Raw genomic sequence first — 23,195 nt, forward strand, 5'->3', positions numbered from 1 at the left:
TCTGTTTATAGTTCTCTGTGTTTATTGAGATTATTCAGAAAGAAAAAAAAAATACTCCTTCACCGTGATGCTTTTACATAGCGCTAGAAATGTGATTTAGCTCTAGTTTTATCTTACTCTTTGATGGCAGGGGTATTTATAAAGGCTTCTCTCTCTAGATTCCTCTACACTCACTGGAGACAAACATGTTGCCTTGACAGAAGTCCAGCTGCACACATGAATCTCTATGAAAGCCCATCTTCCCCCCCCCCCCCCCCCCCCCTCTTTCAGAGATAACTAGAACCTAGGATGACAAGCAGAGGGGATAATACAAATGTTATATATATTTTCCCCCTTAAACTGCTTTTCATCAGTGAAGACAGTGGCTCTTCCAGAAGACAATCTGAGCAGCTGATTGCCTGAAGTATTTACACACATTACATTCAAGCAGAAAACCTACTCTGCTATTCATCCTATATTCTCTTAAATCCCATAGGAGAGGAAAAGAGAGGAGCTTTCAGGAGACGATTCCAATATTGACACTACATGACCTCTGATGTGCCTATCTCATCTCAGTGTCCACAGAGGGAGCTGACAGTGACCAAACTCCTGAATTAGAAATGTCACATTGACCTATTGCCTGAAGTTAGCTAATGAATCAGACTGCAGCAATTTCAGTGCAATTGTTGGCAATGTTCTGCTGTAAAAAATCAAGCATAGAAAAGTCTATCCAGTGATACAGCGCGTACTTATGCTAATGCATAATACATTCTCTAGTATTTTGTCCAGTTCAATTTAAAACGTCTGTAGTAATTAGGCTTCTAGCCACTCCCTCAGAAAATTGTTCCACAATCTAATGTCACATAACCTCCAACCATTTTTCTATGCTGAAACTGCCATCAACGCACACAGAGAAAAGAGGATTAGACTACATGGGTGACTGCTTAGGAATGTCTAGAAACTAAAGGGAATGAAGCTGCTGGCATTGATGAACCATCCAATGAAGCATCCAGTGAAAGACTGGGAAGCTGAAGGTGTTGTCTTCCAGATGAAATGTGAAAGCAAGGCATTAAGCATTAGAAGCAATTAAAGTTCTCACAGCACTCTTTGCAACAGTACCAGTGTTAACCCCTGGTTCCTGGCCACCTTCCAAATCACATAATTAAATTCTGCTTTCCTAAATATTTCCTCGCACTATTGTTTAGAAAGACAGTCATCTCTTAACCTGAAATGGTGTATTGATGCCAAGCTTCAACTCAAAGGAGGATGCAAAATAAGTGTAAAATTATTCCAATTTGGTCAGTTCATTACAGATACAAGACTGAGAAAAGTATTTTACCTTCAATTAGATTTTATTGACACTTATCCCAGATCTATTTATCTTATATCCAAAGTATTTCCTCTCAATCTGTGATAGATAATCCTTCAGAAACTTGTAGAAAATAATCCTTTAATTCACTACATAATTATTTAAAACTAATTTATTTAAGCCCTTGATTCGTTTCTCCATAAACATTTGTAGATCATCAATGGGGATCTACAGATCTACTTGTCATTACAAACATTAGGAAGCAGTGATCTCTCTCTCTCTCTCTCCCTCCCTCTCAAAAAAAAAAAAAAAAAGCTCCTGGCTTTTAAACTGGACTGTGGTCAGTACTCACTCCATGCTACCTGACTGTTAAATAATTAATTATTCTGTTTAAATCACTAGTCATTTTGGAAAATTTTGGTCTGCATATTTATGCCTCATTCAGCCATTCAGGTCTAGGTACCAAACACTTTAAAAATTAGTGAAACCCTTAGCTCTTGATCTCGCTGAAAATACTCCTTTAGGGTAGTTATTGATCTTTTTCTTACCATCCTGAGAAAGTCTTTTGGGGCTATTTTTGATCATGTCTTCAGTTATTCCTGGTGTGGATTCTCAGTTAAAGGGGGAAACCTATCTTACCTCCCTGTAGTTCCTATAGATACATCAGTGTGGGCATTGCTGAAGCAGCTACTGATCTGTTTGCTTTATATGGCTCATTTTCTGGATTGGGGGTGAACAGCAGCATTTCTTCTGCAGCCACACGTCAGTCTCTAACCCACATGACATTCAGGATAATACAAGTATCTTATAAAAGCATGCTTATAAGGTGTTTCCAAGTTGATGATATTATTAGGGTAAGAACTATTGCTTAACTTGATTTGGAATTTCACATTGTCCTTATCAAATGCAAGCAGGAAACAAAGCAACTGCAACAATACTCAACTCCCCATGCATTTCTAAATGACAGTGACCCACAAAGTGGAAATTGTCATAACATGCTAGTACCATGCTTGAGAATAGGAAGCTTGTGAGTCATATAGTTTTACTTCGTCAGTAATCAGGAACATTTAAAATTTTGAAGGAGTTGTCTAGAGGTAGCTGAATTAAAATAATGAGTAACGTGTTTTTGATGTACAGATGCAGTAGTGATTGCATATATGGGAGTTGAGGTAAGGAAAAGGAGAAAGGAATTAATATTTCTTTCAATCATGTTGAAAACTAGGTTTCATATATATGGGGCTGGTGAATGCATAGTTGCTACCTTTCTCCGACAGCCTAAGAAAAAAAATATAGTTATCTGTCTCTCTCTACATATATATCATCCATATATATCTATATCTATATCTGTATCTGTATCTATATATATATCTGTATCTATATATATATCTTTATCTACATCTGTATCTATATCTGTACTGGGTTTATGTGGCAAGGTTTTGGTAGTGGGGAGCTGGAGAGGTGGCCTCTGTGAGAAGAACCCAACAGCTGCCCCATGTCTGATAAGGGCCGTTTTCAGCTGTCTCCAAAAGGGACCCGCTGCCAATAAGTGATGTTGTTTGCACCTCTGTTAGAACATGTTTGAAAAAAGGGAAAAAAACTGCTTTGCAACAGCAGCTGAGAGAGTGAGGAGTGAGAACCAGATAACAAAGTCAGCGCAGGAGGAGGGCAGGAGGTGCTCCAGACACTGGAGCAGAAGTTCCCCTGCGGCCTGTGAAGAGGCCCCTGGTGGGGCAGGCTGTAGCCTATGGGTCCCACAGCAGAGCAGATCTCCATGCTGCAGCCCGTGGAGGAACCCCCGGTGGATGTGGCCTAGGGGAGGCTGCGGCCCATGGAAAACCCCCGCAGGAGCAGGCCCCAGCCTGGAGCTGCAGCCCATGGAGAGAAGCCCATGCAGGAGCAGAGGGTTGGGAGGGTGGGAGCTGCTGTCCATGGGGGACCCACGTTGGAGCATTTTATCCTGACAGATGGACCCCATGGTATGGATCCATATTGGAGCAGTTCTTGAAGAGCCTCTGCATGTGGGAAGCCCACGCAGGATCAGTTCGGGAAGGATGGCATCCTGTAGGAGGAACCCCATGTGGAGCAGGGGCAGAAAGAAAGAGTGACAGAGTGGTGGGTGACAAAGGTGACAAAGCATTATGGACTGGCTGCAACCCCCATTCCTCTGTACCACTTAGGAGGAGGAGGTGGAAAAGGGTGGATGGAGGAAAGGTGTTTTTACCTTGTTTTCTTTCTTTCTCACTTCTCTAGCTTGTTAGTAATAGGTAATAAATTACATTAATTTCCACTATGCTGAGTCTGTTTTGCTCATGACGATAACAGTTCAGTGATCTCCCTGTCCTTATCTCAACCCTTGAGCCCTTTCCATCGTATTTTCTACCCCTTGTCTTTGAGGGGGGAGAGCTAGAGACCAGTTGTGGTGGAGTTCAAATGCCCAGCTGAGTAAAACCACCACAATATCTAATGCATATATAAATTAGGAGGAAATATAAAATATTAATAATATCAAGTACAACATGAGATGAGTACTCAACAAATATTTCATATAATGAGCATATACAGTGTTTGGAACACTTCACAAGCATCAAAACAAAAACACACACTAAACTCCCAAAGCTCAGGAAGGTATCCTAAAACTGAAAATAACAGTGTATAAGCAAAGACCAAATACTATTTATTCAATTTATTGAAAGACATTCTAATGCCGCAGAGCATTATTCTATCCTAACAACAACATACTCAACATTAAATATGATCACCAGCCTAAAAGTTCTAGGACTGTTTAAAAGGTCTGATTTTAAACAAGACATCTTTATTCTTCAGAAACTAAATTCATGATCACAGCCTGAATATTCCCAGACAAATATTAAATCACCAAACAAGCATTTCTTTACTATGTCGTATGGCTTCACTTAGTAGTAATATTAAGTACGTACAAATTGGCATTTTAATTTTGAGGGGTGCTAGACATCTCCTAGACAGGAGGTCTCTTGTACTCAACAGCTACTCAATGAGTTTAACTGTTTAGTGAAAATGAAACTTCAAAAATGTAAGAAAGTTCTAATCTTATCTGTGATATGGCAACTGATCTGTTAGTTTTAGCATTTTGTCACACCTGGGCTTTCTATGCAAATAGAAAAAGGAAAAAGAAAACAAGCAAGAAGATGACATTGTCCTTCAGATCTCAGGGAACCATCAGAATATTTTATTAGGCTATTTTTCCCCAGATGTTCATTACAGTCACAATATTCTCCAGTTTAAAGAAATTGTTACTCTTTTGAATTCATCAAAAACAAGGCATGCTAAATACATATTCTAACATATTTAGCTTAATGACTACCTAGCAGAATAGCCAAATCTTTTACCACCACTACAATATAATTAATACCATTTGCTCAGGGGCAAATAGTCTCACCATGCTCCTAGACTTAAATCTTTCACACTGCATGACACACTGCTTCTGTTTCAGCAAAACGTCTACTTAGTATTATCCAGTCTCCTTTTAATTTCAAATCCATCACAATTTGCTGTTTGGTTTTACTTCTTTCAAACTAACATGTAACAAAGTTAAATGTGTAGTATTTGCAGTGAGAAAACACTTGCAAATATCCACAATAAAGCCAGGACAAAATAATATAAATAGCAGATTAATAAACACATGAAATATTCTAAATGTAAAAGCTAAAGTGTCCTTCTGACATTATTATTATTATATATGTATATTTGTTGTTGTTGTTCAGGGTGGATAAGGTACTTTAGAACCTTCAGATATTAAACTGAGTTTTGTTTCAAGTGCGTGACCTAGGATTCTATCAATGATCAATTCTGACCCTGCACCTCCCTATAGACTCTTAGAGCTAATGAGAAGAGCAGTAAATTATTGATTGAAACTAATGTGCCTTCCTTGTGGACCTAGAGTTCTGTGTAAAACAACATCAATCAATGCCATCTGGAAAGCACTTTAATCATAATGTATAAACAAATTATATCAAATAAGAATATATGTTAAACGAATGCTGTTACAATGTTTGCAAATAAATTTAAAACAAACAAAAATTTTGATTCACAGATAAATTGTCTGAAATTTTGAACTCAGTTACCTGAGCTCCTGCTATTCCAAATTCAAGAATTTCAGGAATTTTGGAACTTGGGATAATATAGGTTTTTTTATAGATTTTTTTTTTTTTTAATTAGGTTTTGGGAAAACAGAAGTTTTCTCATCTCTCTTTGTATACGTAAAAGTACCCAGAACTCAAACCCAAAACATGAGAATCTTCTAATCACAGAATGCAGGTAAGCAAATTAGATATTGCATCCTAATTTTCTCAAGCAATTACTTCTCTCATACCCATTGCTCCTCTCATTAACTGTTTCTATTTTCTGGAGAAAATTGCTGTTTATTTTTAGCTATAAATACATATCGGACAGAATTATTGGAACCTATTGAACATTTAGATGTTCGACACATGCTTCTCAGGTACTTGTATTCTATGAAACACTTCAGCATAATGAATTTTATTTTCAGACAGATACAATTCTTGTGAAAGAACACAAACCATGAGTGCATGTGTACACATACTGTTATCAAAGACTTTTTGTCACCTGCTTTAAAACAAGTCCAAATTACTGAGGGTTTCAGTCTCTCACAAGCTCCAAATTAAAAAGCTGATGAAGCTTGACAGACACACAGGCAAATTACTCTGGTGATAAACGGATTCTATGTTGAAATACTATATCTTATCAAAGTAATGCACCTGAGGTCATTGCCATGGAATTTGATCTCAAGAAAGGGACTAGGAAATGCTAATTGTAAATAATAATAAAACTAAGAGTGCAGGGAAACTACTACCAAAATATCACAAAACCTATACTCACAAATAAAAAAATATATCAGAACCAAACACACCAAATAAACATTATGACTTTGTGAATATAAGAGTAAGACAATCAACACTAAGTCAAGTCTTAAATCAGGGTGAATATTGATGCCATATTTTTATGATTGCATTAGCAGTCTGCCATACATAAAGACCACTAGGGAAAAAAAAAAAAAGCGTAAATCTATGAGAGAAAAACATTTGAAGAAATGTTCTTCATGCTCTGCTCAGACCAAGCTCTGAACACTGCATTTTCATTTTTAAGAATTCGAGTTTTCTACATCTGACAGATACCGTCTTTCATTCTTTAGGAAAAAGACCTTAGCTGTGTAGCAGTGGAAATTGGAGTGGATTTTGGTAATCAACTCAGGACTTATTCTAAGAGCTACATTGACAAGTGCAATCTCAGACAATGATTCTGAGGTTTAAGAGCCCTTAAATTACTTACTCTTTTTGCTGCAATAATTGACACTCACATTTCAGAGCTTGAGGAAACATACAGCATAACCGAATATATTCTAAGGTACTTCTCTCCATTAAACAACGAACCAGGTGCAACATGATGAACTTAAAAGTTGTTATTATTTATTTTATTTATTTTAACAACTTCAGTACCAGCTTCAGTAGTGCAGCTTCAAAATACAGTTTGACAGAAATTGTAACACAATTGTTCTCTAATGTTTTACTTGTTAGTAGGTTAGCAGGTCACGTTTAAATCACCAAAAAGTCTGCTTACTTCGCAAATGACTTTGCATTAATTATTAAAAGTCTTAATGTCTAATTCTGCTAACTTTACTTCAAGAACAATCTAATTAAAATCAAGACCATATAAAGAATAAAACTAGAAGAATTAAATCTTTGGAAAGCAAACTGGCATTAAAAACATCTGTCTAACAGATTTACTTCTTTGTTAAAGCAGAAATGAAACCTTAAATGCAATCTTATAATCAGTATATAAATATAAATAAATATAAATAAAATAAATAAATTTTGCAAAAGCAAATTCTTTATTATATTTAAGAAAGCTCAGAGGAGGATTTATTTGTTTGGACAATGAGGTAAAAGTGAATGAAATCTCTGCTAGATGGAAGATTTCAACAGATGAAAACGCCCTTCTTTACTGAAAACAAAACAAAACAAAACAAACATATGCGTTTTATTGTTGCGTTCCTAAAATACCAGTATTTGACTTTACGTCAGAAACAGAAGTATCTTTTCTCAGATAAGGTTTTATGTAGATTTCATGTTCTGGCCAGAATAAAGCATTTAGTAGCTGTGTTTGAAACATTTCGTTCTAGAAATTAATATAAACACTATGGAAAAATTCAGTGTATATTCTTTAAACTATGAACCTGGTAAATCCACAGATGGATATTTGCTTGTTAATGAGCAACTCATCTGCCAGCTTTATTTGTCAGCAGATTACAGACAAGATAAAGCATTTGTTTATTCTCTTATATAAATTTGTGTTTATGGTATATAAAACTTCACTATTTTTTTTAACAGTGTTCCTGAATAAAAATTGCACACTAGAGATTTGTCCTATGCTTTCTTAATTTGGTAACCCATTAGTCACTTTTAAGTATTATTAAGGCTTTTGAGCCTTTTTTCCTAACAGCATCCAGAAAAGCAAAGTACTCTGTTGTATACATCTTTCAGTTATCATTCTTAGCAAAGGGCCCAACAATAAACAAAATAATAAAGAAATGTATTATTAGGTCTTATTAGAACTACCTGGAAGGAAAGTACTTGGACATATAATTTAATTAGAAACTCTATTTTTCAAATGAATTTCCCATGAAAGTTTTATTTTTCAAATGGGAAGTATTACCTAAAGAACCCTATCTCATTAAACAATATTTAACCATATTATCTAGTTCTCTGATTTCATAAAATGATGACCAAGCACATTGAAAGCAAAGGCAGAATTTGAAGTGGACCTTTTTTATTAGTTTCTGACAAAATGAAAAACAAAACAAAACAACAAAACAATATTTTCAAATATTATATGACCTCAAACCTTCTACACTTGGAAACTAAGCTAGTATCACAACTAGAGGACCAGATGTAGTAATCTCCTCTTACTGACACATAGATTTTCTATCTGAATTTTAATTTCTTCTCCAGAGGTGTCTCAAAGCAAGACAAACAGTGAGTAGCAGAGTTACTAACTTTGGACACCCAAGTCACAGTCAAGGAATCTCAATATATACCATATCCGGAATAAGGAAAAAATGTGCATCTAATTCCCATCAGATGATGCAAAACTCGTATTTTCCCATATAACATAATCTTAAAACAGGAAATGTTGATTTTTTTTAAAATTACAAGTAATTTTTCTAAAGTTGCAATTATAAATGACACAAGAAAATAATTAATTTCTTAAGCAATTAAATCTTATGATCTTACAATAAAGCAGGAAAGAAGAGAATTACTGTGTATAGCATCACATTATGAGATTACAGCTAAGAAACTATATTACAGAGTACCAAAAACATTGAAAGAAAAATACAAAAATAGAATGTTCGTGATGTTCTATATTTATCTTTGTGGGTAGGCTCTGAAATATCTTTTGAGCTGTCTTCTATATTTGATAATCACTGGTAAAACCAAATTTTGGACTGGTATTCTCAGCAATGTTTATATCTGAGGACTCAAACCAGTCAAAGGCACTCTGTGAATTTATTATACTACTATTCATATTTTTTTTTAATTTTGTTAACAAAGCCTAGGTCAAAACAAACTATTTCACACAAACTATTTCAATATATTTCCTATTTTATTTTTAATATTAATGGTTGCTAACAAACGTGCAGAAGGGCAGAACTGTCTAGGGGACCGCCCAATTGTTAACATCTTATTTATTTGTAGTACAGAAATTTTTCTCACAAAATTATTTTAAAGTTAAATATTTTCATACCTCATTCTATGCCAGCTGTTTTCCAGGCTGCATGTTATCACTGCTTCTGCAGTGAATCATGTAAAAATCATAATTTTAAGGAAAGCAGGAATGCTGGACATGTAAGGTGTATTCAGAAATTACAATATCAGTGTATTCTTCAGCAACATTCACTTTCACACAGGAGCAGTGACATTAGCTTCTCAGTAGCATAAAACCGTTGAAGCTCTTTTGCAGTGTGGTTTGCTTGTTTGTTTGTTTAATATTATAAGGAATAAAATATTGCAGAGGGGAAAAATGCCTTTTCAATGTTGATGCTGTCATCACATGCAAAATACAATACCATGCCTTTAAAATTCAACTGCATATCAAGCTAAAACAAAAGTGAAAATTGAAATTAAAAACTATAGTTGAAATATCTACAGAATTAGTACCCTTTGGGGCATTTTGACCATATAACTATTAGTAGTTGGGACACATGAAAATTTCTGCTGCAGAGCCTTTATGTTTTGATGATGCACTACCAGATGACATCACTCTTGTATTGGCAGAAACTAATGGAATAGATCTGTACTTCTTACCATCAACACAGGCTGGCCTTGCTCTTGTTGTACCGGCAATCTGTCCTTTTTTACATGCACAGCGAGCTGTTTGTCGGGCTATAGTCCTTCGGGGCTGACTGCTATCTCTGTCCAAAGTAACAATCTCACATGTACCTGCAGCCAGTTGACCTGGAAAAAGAACCAGCAACAGGTACCAGAGTCACTGAATGCACTACAGGCAATCTATTACAGCCGAATAGAGTCATGGCCCTATGTCACCACAGACACTCCACAACAAATGGGCAGCCAGCTGACGGATATAATAAAACTGAGATGACATACAATTTTTCTTTGTGGTGGACATATGAAAACCCTGCAAACTGGTTCTGTCAGAAAATGATTATTGTTCCATAAAAGCCAGAGAGCTGAGGTCACACAGGTTACTTTTACTTATGTTGGCTAAGTAAAGAAACAACCTGCTTTTACAGCAATGAAATTTAAATGGTGTGCTCTTTACGATCTTTCAGAAGAGCAATGATTAAGTATATGGAAAACAAAAATAGACAATATTTAAAGGCCTTCCCCATGATCATGAATATAATTAAGTCTTAACTGCTTTGTGTGTTGCTTCTGAAAGATAAAGTATGCCCGAGTTTGTCAGTTCTTTGGCTCCTGCTTCATCTCAACTGAATAGCAACTCATTCCCTACCTGATTCATTTTTGAAGTAGCTGGTGTTTTGTCTTTTGCTAAATCTACAATGTGACCATTCTGCAAATGACAATAAAATCACACTGCCTGGTTCACTGAGTAACATTCTCTGCATGTTATTGACTTCTCCAATATATGTAGCTTTTATCGAAAATCCACCCCACCTGATTCTGAGTTTGGAGCACACTGTGAGAGACAAGACAAAGTTACAAAAAAATGTTTCCATGGCGTTTTAGTCTGAAGTGAAAATTCTACAATTAAAATTCCTCTGACGCTCACAGTAGCATGCTAATAGTATAGCAAAATATTATGTTTTTATAAGCAAGAATATACATCATTGAATTTCAGTGCTTAGTAAGACTGAAAAAAAATCCCAGCTATCACTTTGTATTACATACAATCTCTGGATTTTGTGGTAGAGTACTAAATAGCATTTATTTTGGATTTTGTCTCTGTAGTCAATCGATTATAAACCTTCAAAGAAACATATACCAAAATAGGTTTGCAAATCACAAGCCAATTAGATTTTCTCTTCACAAAAAATTGAGAATGAACTAAATATATTGTACTTTTTTTAAATATGGAGTTTACATAATATTCACAGTTTATTTTCATTTTGTTGACTTTTGAAAAATGAGACAAAACCAGCAATTTTAAATCTGTATTAATATTTTTTTTAATGAAACATTTATAAATGGTGATTAATTAAATTCTACAAGTATAATCAATATGTCTGTATACTGCATTTTATTTCCATTCAGAAAACAATTTTATCCAGTATATTCTTCTAAATACCAACTGATGGTACTTCCTATTGTGTGGATACTGTTTTGAAACTATCAGAATAGTAAAATATTGTAGGCTGTCAACAGCATTGTGACTGGTTCACTGCTAAGCCACCTAGATTTTATATTGCTGTAACTCCTACACTGCAGTGAATTACAACATGGTAAAAGCAAGTATCACAAAGATGAATATGGAACAAGGTACTCTACAAATTCATGCAAATATATATGTACATATATTTGTAATATATATATATTACAATATGTAATATATATTACATATATATATATTTTACCTCTACATAGGATCATTTTGAGACTTTTTTTTTGTTTTTTAAATAATGATTATTTTCAGCTGTTTCATTTGTTCATTTTTAAAGATGATGATTTCTTCCAGTCATAGTGACCTCATGTAATATATATATATTACAATATGTAATATATATTACATATATATATATACATATATATGTAATATATACATATATACACATATATATGTGTGTGTGTATATATATATATATGTAATAGACATTAGGCCTTCATAATTAAATAAGATATTTGACAGCCAAAAACACTGTAGTATTCGATGGCTGCTGGCAATCAGGCTTATGAGCTAAGGTCAATCTTGGATTTCATGAGCTTTCTATTCTTTTCCACCCACCATGTTAAAAAAAAACATCTTGGGATAAACATACTCATGAGGGGATTTTTACTCTATTATATGCTGATTTTTTCTTTGTATCCTCAGAAATTGTAGGTTAGAAAGCAAAGGTTTAGAAAGAAAAGAAGTGGAACTTGGTTATCCAAATGCAGACAAGGGAAATCTGGGTACACTGAGACATCTTGAGCTGACAGCATTCATTTTTCCTCCATTGCAAGTACATTTCATTTTGGGTTGCAGATGTATTGCTACCAAGTAATGTAGCTGTCTTAGTGGATCAAGTAAAAAAGACACAATCAGAGTTGTATTTAGATCTCGACCCCTCAAGCACATCATGATTAGGGTTCTGCATTGAGAACAGAAATTGAATGGAAACCAGAGAAATAAAATACGAAATGTGTAAGTATTCTTGAGAGTATACTCTTGCTGTTTTCATTAAAAGATATTGTAAATCATATAATCTAGGTGGATCATTCTATAAAACCCCATTTCAGAGGAAAGGAACCAGTGTTACAGCACAGTCAAGGTGAACAAGGACTACAGTGTTCTTTTTACTTGGAACACTGAAGATAAATGTCAAGATAAATTCCAGGGAATGCAAGCAGGGACTGTTGATAATATTTTCTGCTTTTTATCTTATAAATAATGTTTTTTACTTTTGAACCTGTCCAGTTTTACCTCTACGTAGGTTGATTTTGAGACATTTTTGTTTTGTTTTGTTTGTTTTTTAAATAATGATTATTTTCATCTGTTTCGTTTGTTCATTTTTAAAAATGATGATTTCTTCCAGTCATAGTGACCTCATTTTTTGAGGAACTTGGAAAACTAGGATACCTAAATGAAAGTAATAGCTATACAAAGATAAAAGATTCAAGGAACTTCTTGCAGCTATTTAAAGAAAAAAAAAAAAAAAGATGGAAAACTAGGAAGAAAAAAAAAATCGTGTCAGTTGCCATTCATATTTCTACTGCAGAAGAAAACTAAAAGTTATTGTAGAGTTACAGCAGCTGTTCCCACTTATATGACATAAATATTTCCTTGTCATTGTGTCACAGGTTGCAAAGATTGCACTGCAACATATTGTACATCCACTGTTACTTGGCTTTAGATGGCTGTAAAGGATGAAAAGTATCAGCCAAGGTTATGGAGAGCCACTTCCAGAGCGAGAATCATCTGGAGGTCTTCTCTGTCTCATTAAGTGAGTCTGTACCACTTACATGATATAAATGCTACTTTTGCTTTTTAAGAATTTTCTCTAGAAATGTAAGGTTTACAATGATGGAACAGAAGGAATATACTTCTTATAAAGTATAGTTTCAAGAATAAGGTTACCCTTCGTTTTCAGGGATGTTGCCACGATCTTCTTTCAAGGCCATTAATTAATATCATTTTTTTTAGCCTTGGAATACTCACCACAACTCCTAAGTGCAGAGAAGAAATTAAAAGAAGGAGGAGTTTCACTGAAGCTTTTCCCATTGAGAGATTAAGAGCCACTGCTTGTGGAACAGTGGTAAAGACTGGATATTTTTAATAATCCCATTTATGTACTTACAGTACACAAAGCAATTCACGGCTACCCAACCTGAATGAACTCATTTTGAGACAAAAAAGACAAGCATCACCAGAGAGCTCTGATTCATCACAGACTTGTATGAAAGGCTTATTTTTTTTTCCCCCAAGGAAAGGTCATTTTTTATTATTTTATGTATCAAGCATAAAATAATAAATTTTCATAATAACTTTCAGAGTTAAAATAAACTTTTTTATTTTATTATTATTATTATTTTTTTTTCCCAAGTAAATGAATGAGTATTGGTTTGCTGTTGTTTTTATATTTATTTTGTATATGTATGGTTCAGCAATGAAGACCTCACTGGAAGTTATTTGATTTTGCATTGCCACCGTCTGGTTATTAAAGAGAGAAAAAGTTCAGGTTCCTTGCTCTTCTATACGTTGTACCGCATTCTTAAAATGCCAGTTGACATCTCATCTCTCAGATATCAATGTAGATGCTTCTCTGTGGAATTATTTCAGGAAAATGGAGAACTACAGGGTTCTGATTTAAAAATTTAAGTCAAACTGAATTAAAAAAAAAAAGCAACAAAAACAATCAAGTAAATAAAAAACAAATAGGATTAGGTTTTTGGCTTCTAGCTAGTACAACTCATACCGCTTACAGTGAAAGGAAATTACGATATTCAACACAAAATACTCAACACACCTATTTTGCTTTTTTTTTTTTTTAACTCTTCTCTGTGAGAGTTTTTTCATGAAAATCTGTAGAAGTCAGTAAGAATATATCTCAAAATAAAATGATGTATGATTATTTAATACTTTCTCTCTTGAAAAAAAAAATGTTATTAAGTAGTTTAAATGTAAATAAGCTTTTTTTTTTCATTTTTATTTTTATTTTTATTTTTTAAGAGCCCTGTTATCAACTATATGCCATTACTGAAAGAATAAAGCCTTTCAAAATCATGTATGTCATAGGTAAAACCTTCAATTAGTAAATACTTTCATATTAAATGCAGAGTATCACAGGATAAAATGATAATTTTCTGTGGAAGAAAATATTTCTGTTCTCTAATAGAAAATAAAATCTGTCTAATTCATATTGATTATAGCAAGCAAGTTATAGATATTATGATTTTTTAATTTATGCGTGCTGAAAAGCTGAAAACATTCCCTTCAATTCATTTAAAGAATAAAATCAGATGATTAACTCATAATATCTGTGGGTTCAATAGCAATAAAAATTGATCTAAATCTATGGGTCTTTCCAGGATTTAGATTCCATGTTCACCCAGAAATCTCCTGATTTGCACATGCAGGCTTATATTACAGTTTCAGAGAATAATTTTTCCATGCATCACCAATTTGATGCCTAGCAACACAAGCTCTTTTAGTTCAAAATGCATAAAGTTAGATGTTATTAAAAATCTTGGCTAGATTCAGATACTCTTTTGTCAGTGAACACAATGCAGGAGTTGTTTCAAAATCAGATCATAGGAACATATTCAGCAGTTTTCTATTACAATATTGAAGTCTTTCTGACAACAGAGCCATGCCAACTCCTGAGCAGAGCTGAATATAAACAATTCCCACTGAAATAAAGTGCAACTTAAGCACTTAGTATGACTCATGATCTGCAGTTTGACACTAATCTGAATATCAAATATTTAAATTTATTTTATTTTATTTTATTTTTAAAGTACGTATTTAAGCAGAATTTGAAAAATTCCATATTATCCATCCTTCCTTGAAGAAAATTTCCTGCACCAAGATCTCTTGCATTAAGCATCATCCAATTTCAAACAATCCTATTACCTTTTCTTTTCCAATTTTAGTTCAGAACAAGAGACATTATGGCAAAGAATTGGTTTGCCCCAAAGAACAACAATCACTTTTAAGCTACAACTGCAAAAATTTTGAAAATCTAACAAGAAAGAGCAACTCCAACAAAGCTGCTGAAAAAAGTTATTTAATGTGAAGTAACAAACCAGAATTGGCTCAGCTTCTGTAACTCAGCATGGGAAAAACCTGTTCAAATGAATCAGCACAATTTCAAAACAGCTCTCAAATAAGAACTTTGTTTCAATCTTAACATATGCAATACACAGGACTTTTTTTTTTTTTTTATAGAATATAATCATAAATTTCATTTTTCTGTTACTAAAGTTTCTGGCACTGATAGCATCTACCTCCAAGATGCTTACTACATCATTTAGGACCTTGTAGAATCCAAATCTTTCTATTGAAACAAACGCTGTGTCTGTTGAAGTAACAGATTACACACAGGAATTCTTCATGCTTCTACAGTTAGACAACATTTTTAAAAATAATCTCTACCATTTTTTTCTTGAGGATATATATATGTTGTTAATAGAAGACAGGACAGTTGTTATCGTTACTGAAAAAAAAAAAAAAGGTAACTAATTTGGGTAATTTTAATTTACAAATGTAATGTACAGGTGCACAGCAAAGTAAAAAGTGGAAGACTGAATTTTTCAAAACTTCCCAGGGATTTAATTTATAAATTCAGTGCTATATTTGTCTGGAATCATCCTTGCCATATGACTGCTATAGCTTTCCAATATTAAAGGGAATGATTCAGGATTTTGGTTGTGTAAAACAACAGAATTTGTCTCAAAAAATGTTTTTAGAGCTCATTTTACAAAGAAAAAGTTCACTGTAGAATGCACAGTTAAGAAAATGTTAAGAATAAAAATGTGATGAAAGCCTTTTCCTTTTAAGAGTCGGTTTAAGTATTTTCAGAGTTTCACTGCAACAACACAGTACGTTATGTCCCCTTAGTAATTACTAATCTTATTGCAATTTTCAGACTACCACTTAGCCATCTCAAGCACATAAACAGCACAGACATTAGGAAGATAGGAAAATAGCTTTCAGCCCTTCCATTCTGAAATAAGCAGTAAATTTTAATTAAGATAGATCCTCTTCTAAATAGTTGCATAGGAAAGAAAATAGAGTCTGTGGAGATTCAAGATATATTCAGGACCCATTTTGAAATTTAATTTTTTCCAGATAAGACTAATGTCCTAACTTACTGTACCTCATATTGCTGTTGAATATAATTGCTTAATATCTTGTTATATAATTTTGAATCATCTCCTTTCTATCTTACTATTAAAAATGGAACAAAAAGAAAAATACATGCAAAACCAAACCAGCCAATATTTAAACATAAAGGACAAGTTTCTGAAGGCAATTCTGATACACTGTGAATACAAAGGGGGATTCAAGAGCAGAAAACCTTTTAAAAAATAAATAAAATAAAATAAAATAAAATAAAATAAAATAAAATAAAATAAAATAAAATAAAATCAAGTTGAGGATATATAAATAAACATGGAAGCAAGGCATTAATATACATAAAACTACTTTAAAATGTATTTTACTATCTGGTACACTACTTTAAAGAGTAATTCATCTTGATTCAGTAGTTTGAGGACATGGCAATGCCATTCGTCAAATTCCTGTACAGTCTCATGTCAAAACCAACACATTTGATATGCTGCATTTTACAACAAAGAAAAAAGGAAAACCCTCAGGGAAGTACTGAAATGAGAGATAACTTTATGTCAGGGTCCTGAGGGCTTCCACAGGCCCATACCTTGCCCAGGGCCCCATGTCTGCCCCAAGGCCATCAGGCTCTGCCCCAGGAGGACCTGTCTCCAGCTCTTAACAGTGCTGCCCTGCACAGCCATGGGCCTCCTAAACCTGCAGGTCCTTGTCCCGGGGGACATGTCCCAGCCTCAACCAGTTCCTGTTTCCTGGGAGGTGCTTGGTGCCCGGGTCTGGGGTTGCCCCAGTGCCCCTGGCTGCCCTGCTCCTGTCTGGGGCTGGGACAGGCCATGCTGGCATGGAGACTGGAAAGCCATTAATCTTTATGAGTAAAGCCAGTAACTACTGCACTCCTCACTTCAGTGACAGACCACAGCTTCCATGTTTTAACATATATTCACATAGAAAACACACAAATTTATTCCACCAATGTTGGTACAGCTTTCATGAAAGTTACAGAAATAGCCTGCGGAGGAATTTGAGGGGGGTTGTATTGAGTTTCTATGTCTGTTTTTGGATAGTGAATTAAAACAGACCTTATAAATAAGGAAATCATATAACCAATGCTGCAAAAAATAAGTGGAAAAGATAATGCATTCAAGACCTTCCTTCTTAAAGAAGTTCTTCCACTCTGTAAGCCAGTGTGAACCACAAATCTCAGCTACACAGAGCTTCTCCAAGGAGGACCTGTAGCTCGGAGGGCTTCCTCTTCATTCCTGTTTATGCAGGTTCAGTTAATTGGTTCTGGAGAACTCCATTGGTTACAAAAAAGAAATAATTAAATGAACTCAGGATTAAAAACAGGTAAGCTTATTTGCATAAATTGGGACATAGCTGTCACTCTATTATTTCCCTAAAATATTTAAAACTGTTAAGAAAAGAAAAGAAGAAGAAAAAAAGAAAAAAGCACCCTTCTGTGTCTTTACCAGCCTCTACATGTAAAATAAACCTAGTCTGTTTATAAAACAAACAGAGTAGCCACAGGGGGAAAACTGTTATTGGAGAGATGCTGATATTTCTCTTGAGAAAGACAGGAATAAAAAGCACAAGTTTGTCTAAAAAGCTACTGACATTTGTTGGAGCCAGGAACTGTACGTCAGGAAGGAACAAGTCTGTTGTGTTAGCAAAATATGTCACTGCAGGGACATGAAATCAGTTTGAAGGAACATGCAGATAAAGTCACGTATCAGAGGTAGACATAATGTAGCAGCACAGGTGAACTGTGCTTATAATTTCTCCGGTTTTTCACTCTAGAATAACATGAGAACTATTTACACATATACCAGACCTTAAAATGTCATCATATAAGTACCCTTCCTACTGGTATCAAGACCTGCACTTCAAGATCTGAGGTTCTGCAGCAGACTTGAGGTAAAATTTGGTCTAGTAAAGGTCATCTGGGAAAGGCAAATCCACATGCTGAAATTTTATTTCTTTAGATTTTGTTTATATTTATTACTGCTTAAAGCACTGCATAAATTATAACCCCAAACTTCTGATTGACATTCCTATGCAACAAGAACTGTGTCATTACTCCATGCCTGAAGTAGGTTTGAATACATGTATGAGAAGGACAAAATGCACAGCTGAAGACGACTGCAGCCTAGATATATCTGGCCTTGCATACGTACTATCCGCTAATCGATACTTGTAAATGAATGAAAATTTCAAGTGATAGAAATTTTAATTTGTTTTTATTGGACAAATATGTCCAAACATTAAATTATCCATTACATTTTAGACCTAAATAATTTATTTAAAATACTTGTTTATTTTTACTACTGCTCATGACAACTACTTTCCCTTTTGGCAAACACTTATGACATAAGAATTATTTTCCAGTGATGGCGTTGTGATATGAAGGAGGAAATGTTTCCTTTTGTTGTTAAATGGTATTACAACAGTGAGAATGTGCACCTAGGGTTGAAAAGTGAAGTTCAGTCCCAGAATCCCCTGGAGTTTTTAATCTACTAAACCAAATTTAAACTGAAAACACCTACACTGTCATTTTAAACTCCCAAAAGCTTCTTTTTTTTTTTTTTTCTTCTCATTTTCTTGTTGTTTTAATTATTATTATTATAATTATTATTATTGTAATGTGGATTGTAGTTGGAAGGCTTATCTTGAGATCACTTGATGGATGAAAAAGTGTTTAATCTATGCCTTCTTTTGTCATTTTTATTTTATTTTTTTCCCCATGGAATGAGTCCATGAACATTCTCCATCCGAAACATAGTCTTTCAAGGTTTTGTGTTCTGTGGTAGTGCACTTACTGAGAACATGCGGGCGAAACATCTCACACATAAACTCTGGAAATTATCTTATCTTAGTAACACTGCAAAAGATAACACTGAAAATCAGAGATATTGAATTAGCCACATATCCATAGGATAGGACACATATCCAAGAAAGAAACAAATTGAATCAATGTTGAATGTCTTATTACACCTGGAATGTAACAATATAGGCCCATTGAAATATATAATAATATAATTAGAAGTATTGTGGATGAGCCCAAATCCAGGCTTGATGTTGAGAACCTTGAGAAGACAAAGGATCCTCAGGTACAAAGCTTCAGCAGGCACAATTGCAGGTGCCTCTTGAAATGTCTCTCTCTCTGTAGTAACTATAATGCATGTTTATGGTGTATAGGTTCAATTAATCTGCGTGGTAGCATGAATTCTCAAATCAAGTGCATAAGGATCAGAACACAATAGAAGGTGTCTGCTGTGTCTGCTGTTTCTTTATGGTAAGCTCTCAGAGTTTCATTACTGAACACACAAGAGCACTGTAATGTTCCTCAGTGGTACCCCACATCTCCATGTTTACTGCATAGGGCAATGAAGCCACTAATTTAGGTGTTATCCTGAACACATGGTTAGATTTTAGTGACTACAAGACCTAAGGGGCACCTAAAGAAAACTCTGAGCACAAACCCCACTACTGTAGGTACATCACAGGGGTTTTAGATGATCACATTGTTTTAGAAGTTAAAAAAATACAGTTGCAGCATGCTAAATATATCCTTCCTTTAAAACTAATACCAGACTTTATCACCAACTAGAGGAAGTGAATTTGACAGACTTCTTAAGTGATAAATTTGAGTGATGGCTTTCATTTTAAAGGTTTATCTGGGAACAGTGCTTTACGCAAGTGTGACAGAGAAGCTTGAGTATGCTGGCTATTATTCTCAGCTGTTCCACAGACTTGGAGGAATGATCTTCTATCTGGGCCAGCTTCACTGCTGCATTTACCATTTTTATCCATTTTGCTCAAAATGACTTATGAAACAGGTGCATGCTGAAACTAAAAGTTTTCATGGATGAAATCCATGATTTTTATATCCTCGTTTCTAGTCCTCCAACAAGATAACCATTTATGGGATAAGATTCTTCTCTGCACAATTCAAACAAGGGTGACAGCAAAAGAGGTTTTTTAGTTCCTCACATATATCTAAGGCTGGCCAAAGACAGCGCAGTGAACACTGACTACAGTGAACCCACATACCTTTAAAATCAGTAAAGATTACATATATATATATATGTAACATATATATATATATATATATATATATATATATATATATATAACCTCTTCCTGTGTCCTATTTATTAGGAACAATGTCTTCTATTTAAACAACCAAGTGTTCAATCACTGCAAACTCACAACATCCACTCTTTCACCTCTACACTGTACAGTGGGACTAGCACTCAGATGAGATATGTAGCATATGTTTACACTAGATGCAGAATTATTCTCAAGACACTGAAAAGATGAAAACATTTGAAGTGCACAAATACATTCTGTATTTGTATGTGCTAGACACATAAGCTCTAAAACAGATACAAACAAAATTATTGACGGAAGCAAAACTTCAGTGTATGAGTTGATAACAGAAGACAATGTTAAAGTCTTTACACTGATAACCTTTTAAAAAACTTTAACTTTTTTTTTTTTTTAATTATTATTCTCTTTATAACAAGGTCCATCTTTTTATGTACTGCTTATCAGTTTTACTAGCTAATAAAATGTTAAATTATGCTATCAATTTCCCAATGAATGCCTAATAAATAACACTTCTTCAGATCAAGGTCCTTAATAAAAAGGAACTAAACTGAAACCTGTCACTGTTTTATTCATCATTTTGATGAACAAGGTTTACTGTTACTCATGGTGCACCACCCTGAGATATGCTTCCCAAGACATAGAATAGATTGTAGCTAACAATTTTCTAAACACAGAGGTTATGTACTTAGGTAAACACAAACACGTGTGTGCACATATACTTGAATGTACGACCTTATATATACGACCTTAAAGATAAAGATGCTTTAACATGCTTCTTAAAGAAGATGCTTCAAGATGCTTCTTAAACTGACCATAAGCTGTAAGTGATTTTCCAAGACTCTTTACAATAGCTGTTATGTTGATACCAGAAAGTGAATCAGTAGGTCTGCTCTTTCTGATGCCATAGTTGATGAATGCGATGTTTTAAACCTACAACGTATAAACTTTAGTCCAATCAAATAAAAATTTCACAGTAGAAGCTACCTATGTAAGAAGCATTCCAACTGATTTCTAGGGGAATGCCATATGCAAAAAGGTGTCATGTCTGAGTCTGGAACTGGCTATGCTTTGAGTTGCTTTTTTCTCACCTGCTTGCTAGAACTTTAACACCAGAATATTGACTGTAAGAATCTCAGTGTTCTGACTGTCTGGTGGATAACACCATATCATTTCCAATTTGGGATTAAGCGTATCACCAAATATCATACACTATATTTCACCTTCTATCAACTAAGAAGAAAAACTAAGTGTACATGAGATTTGTACACCACGGGTCACAATGAACCAGCACTCACCAGAAGTTCTTGGTGCAGAGGACAACATGAAAGCTGTCAAGTTATAAAGGCCTAAGCATCACTAAGTGCCACTTAGGCTTTACCACTTATGCACTTAGTGGTAATACTGAGGAAATGCTGAAGGAGAACTATTAATATTGTGGAAAAACATAAATATTTTTCTGTCTCCTTTTTGGTGAATATTCTTACATTGCTTAGGTCAGTGATTCTGGTACTGTGCTGCAATGGTATGTAAGCAGGAGAAAGTATAAAATTCATAGACGGAAGAATGATCCCACAGGGATTAGTAAGAAAGCAGCAAAGAGATTTATTGAATGAATGTTTGCACTCACTAGATATAATAAAACTTGAATGATATCAAGCAATCCACTTACATATATGAGATATACATGGTCATGTTGACCACTTATGGCCTGCCCTTCTTATTTTAATTTTCCCTGTGGCAATATAGCAGCTTGAATGAAAACTGAGTATAAGCTGATACGAATCAGGAAAGGAAAGCTGGCAATAAATATTTCATTAAAAAAGGAGTTTCTGAAAGGCCATATAACCTTTTGTTTAAATACTTCAAATCCAAAATGTATTAGGTGCAAACAAAATAAAGTTATTTTAATTAGGTATAGGTAATCTGAATTTACACAGCAGACATTAAAGGGAGAGTTTTTATGACAATAAGACAAATTCTATCATCCAGACCAAAGATTGTGTATGGTATCTCTAGAGAAAATAGGCCATCACAGTGTATGTTACCTAAGGGGCAACTAAGGGTAGTGAACCAAATGATTAACCACAGCTGTAAATGCACATCACATTATTTGTGTGTTTATGTCTATGCCCACAAAAATGTATTTTTGTTTCACGCTGGGAAGGATAACAGCTGAGGGAGATAGACTTTTTTGAACAAACATGGGAATGTCACTTAAACTAATTGTGAGATAAAAACGAGCCTGATATTATACAGAAAGCAGCAACTCTGTTATCAAGAGGAAGAAATGCATCAAACAGAAATCACACAGTCCTAGTTTAAAAGAGGAATGATGTCAAAAGCCTAGCATTTAGTTTCTGATATTGCCATGTATCTTCTCTTGTTAGAAGGGGGATACAGCACCAATTTCAGTGGAAGTACACTACCATCAAACCAGAGAAGACCATAGGTAAATGAAACCATGAGAATTCTAGTATTAATCAAAATTCAACTCTTCTTATCTGATGAATTAAACAACTACAACGTTTCACTACTCTTAAATTAAAGCACTTATACATCTACTGTACTACATGAATTTTTGCATGACTGATAAAATCAATTGAAGTTATACTACTAACTTCATAGACATAAAATTCAATGGAATAGTAATAAAGTCTCCCCACACCCAGCACCATCTGTTCAGCAAATTTGTTTTCCTTCCTGAATAACTATGATTCTGACCAAAGACATTTGTAAAATGAAGTCTTATTCCAGTGAAAGCTCTGCTTTAACTGCCATT

The 23,195-nt window shown here is 34.4% G+C and overlaps 1 protein-coding gene across 1 annotated transcript in view; it reads right to left on the reverse strand.

The window, feature by feature from the left end:
* Window positions 1-23,195, reverse strand: part of TAFA5 (TAFA chemokine like family member 5) — a gene marked incomplete at both ends in the record, with an annotated part of 415,000 nt that overhangs the window by 174,802 nt on the left and 217,003 nt on the right. Inside the window, one exon of the mRNA XM_084293440.1 lies at window positions 9,646-9,795. Within this exon, the coding sequence (XP_084149566.1) occupies window positions 9,646-9,795 (150 nt within the window). The remainder of the gene's footprint in view (window positions 1-9,645; window positions 9,796-23,195) is intronic.

The sequence above is a fragment of the Netta rufina genome, assembly GCF_964035555.1.
Source record: "Netta rufina genome assembly, chromosome: 1".
Lineage (NCBI taxonomy): Eukaryota > Metazoa > Chordata > Aves > Anseriformes > Anatidae > Netta > Netta rufina.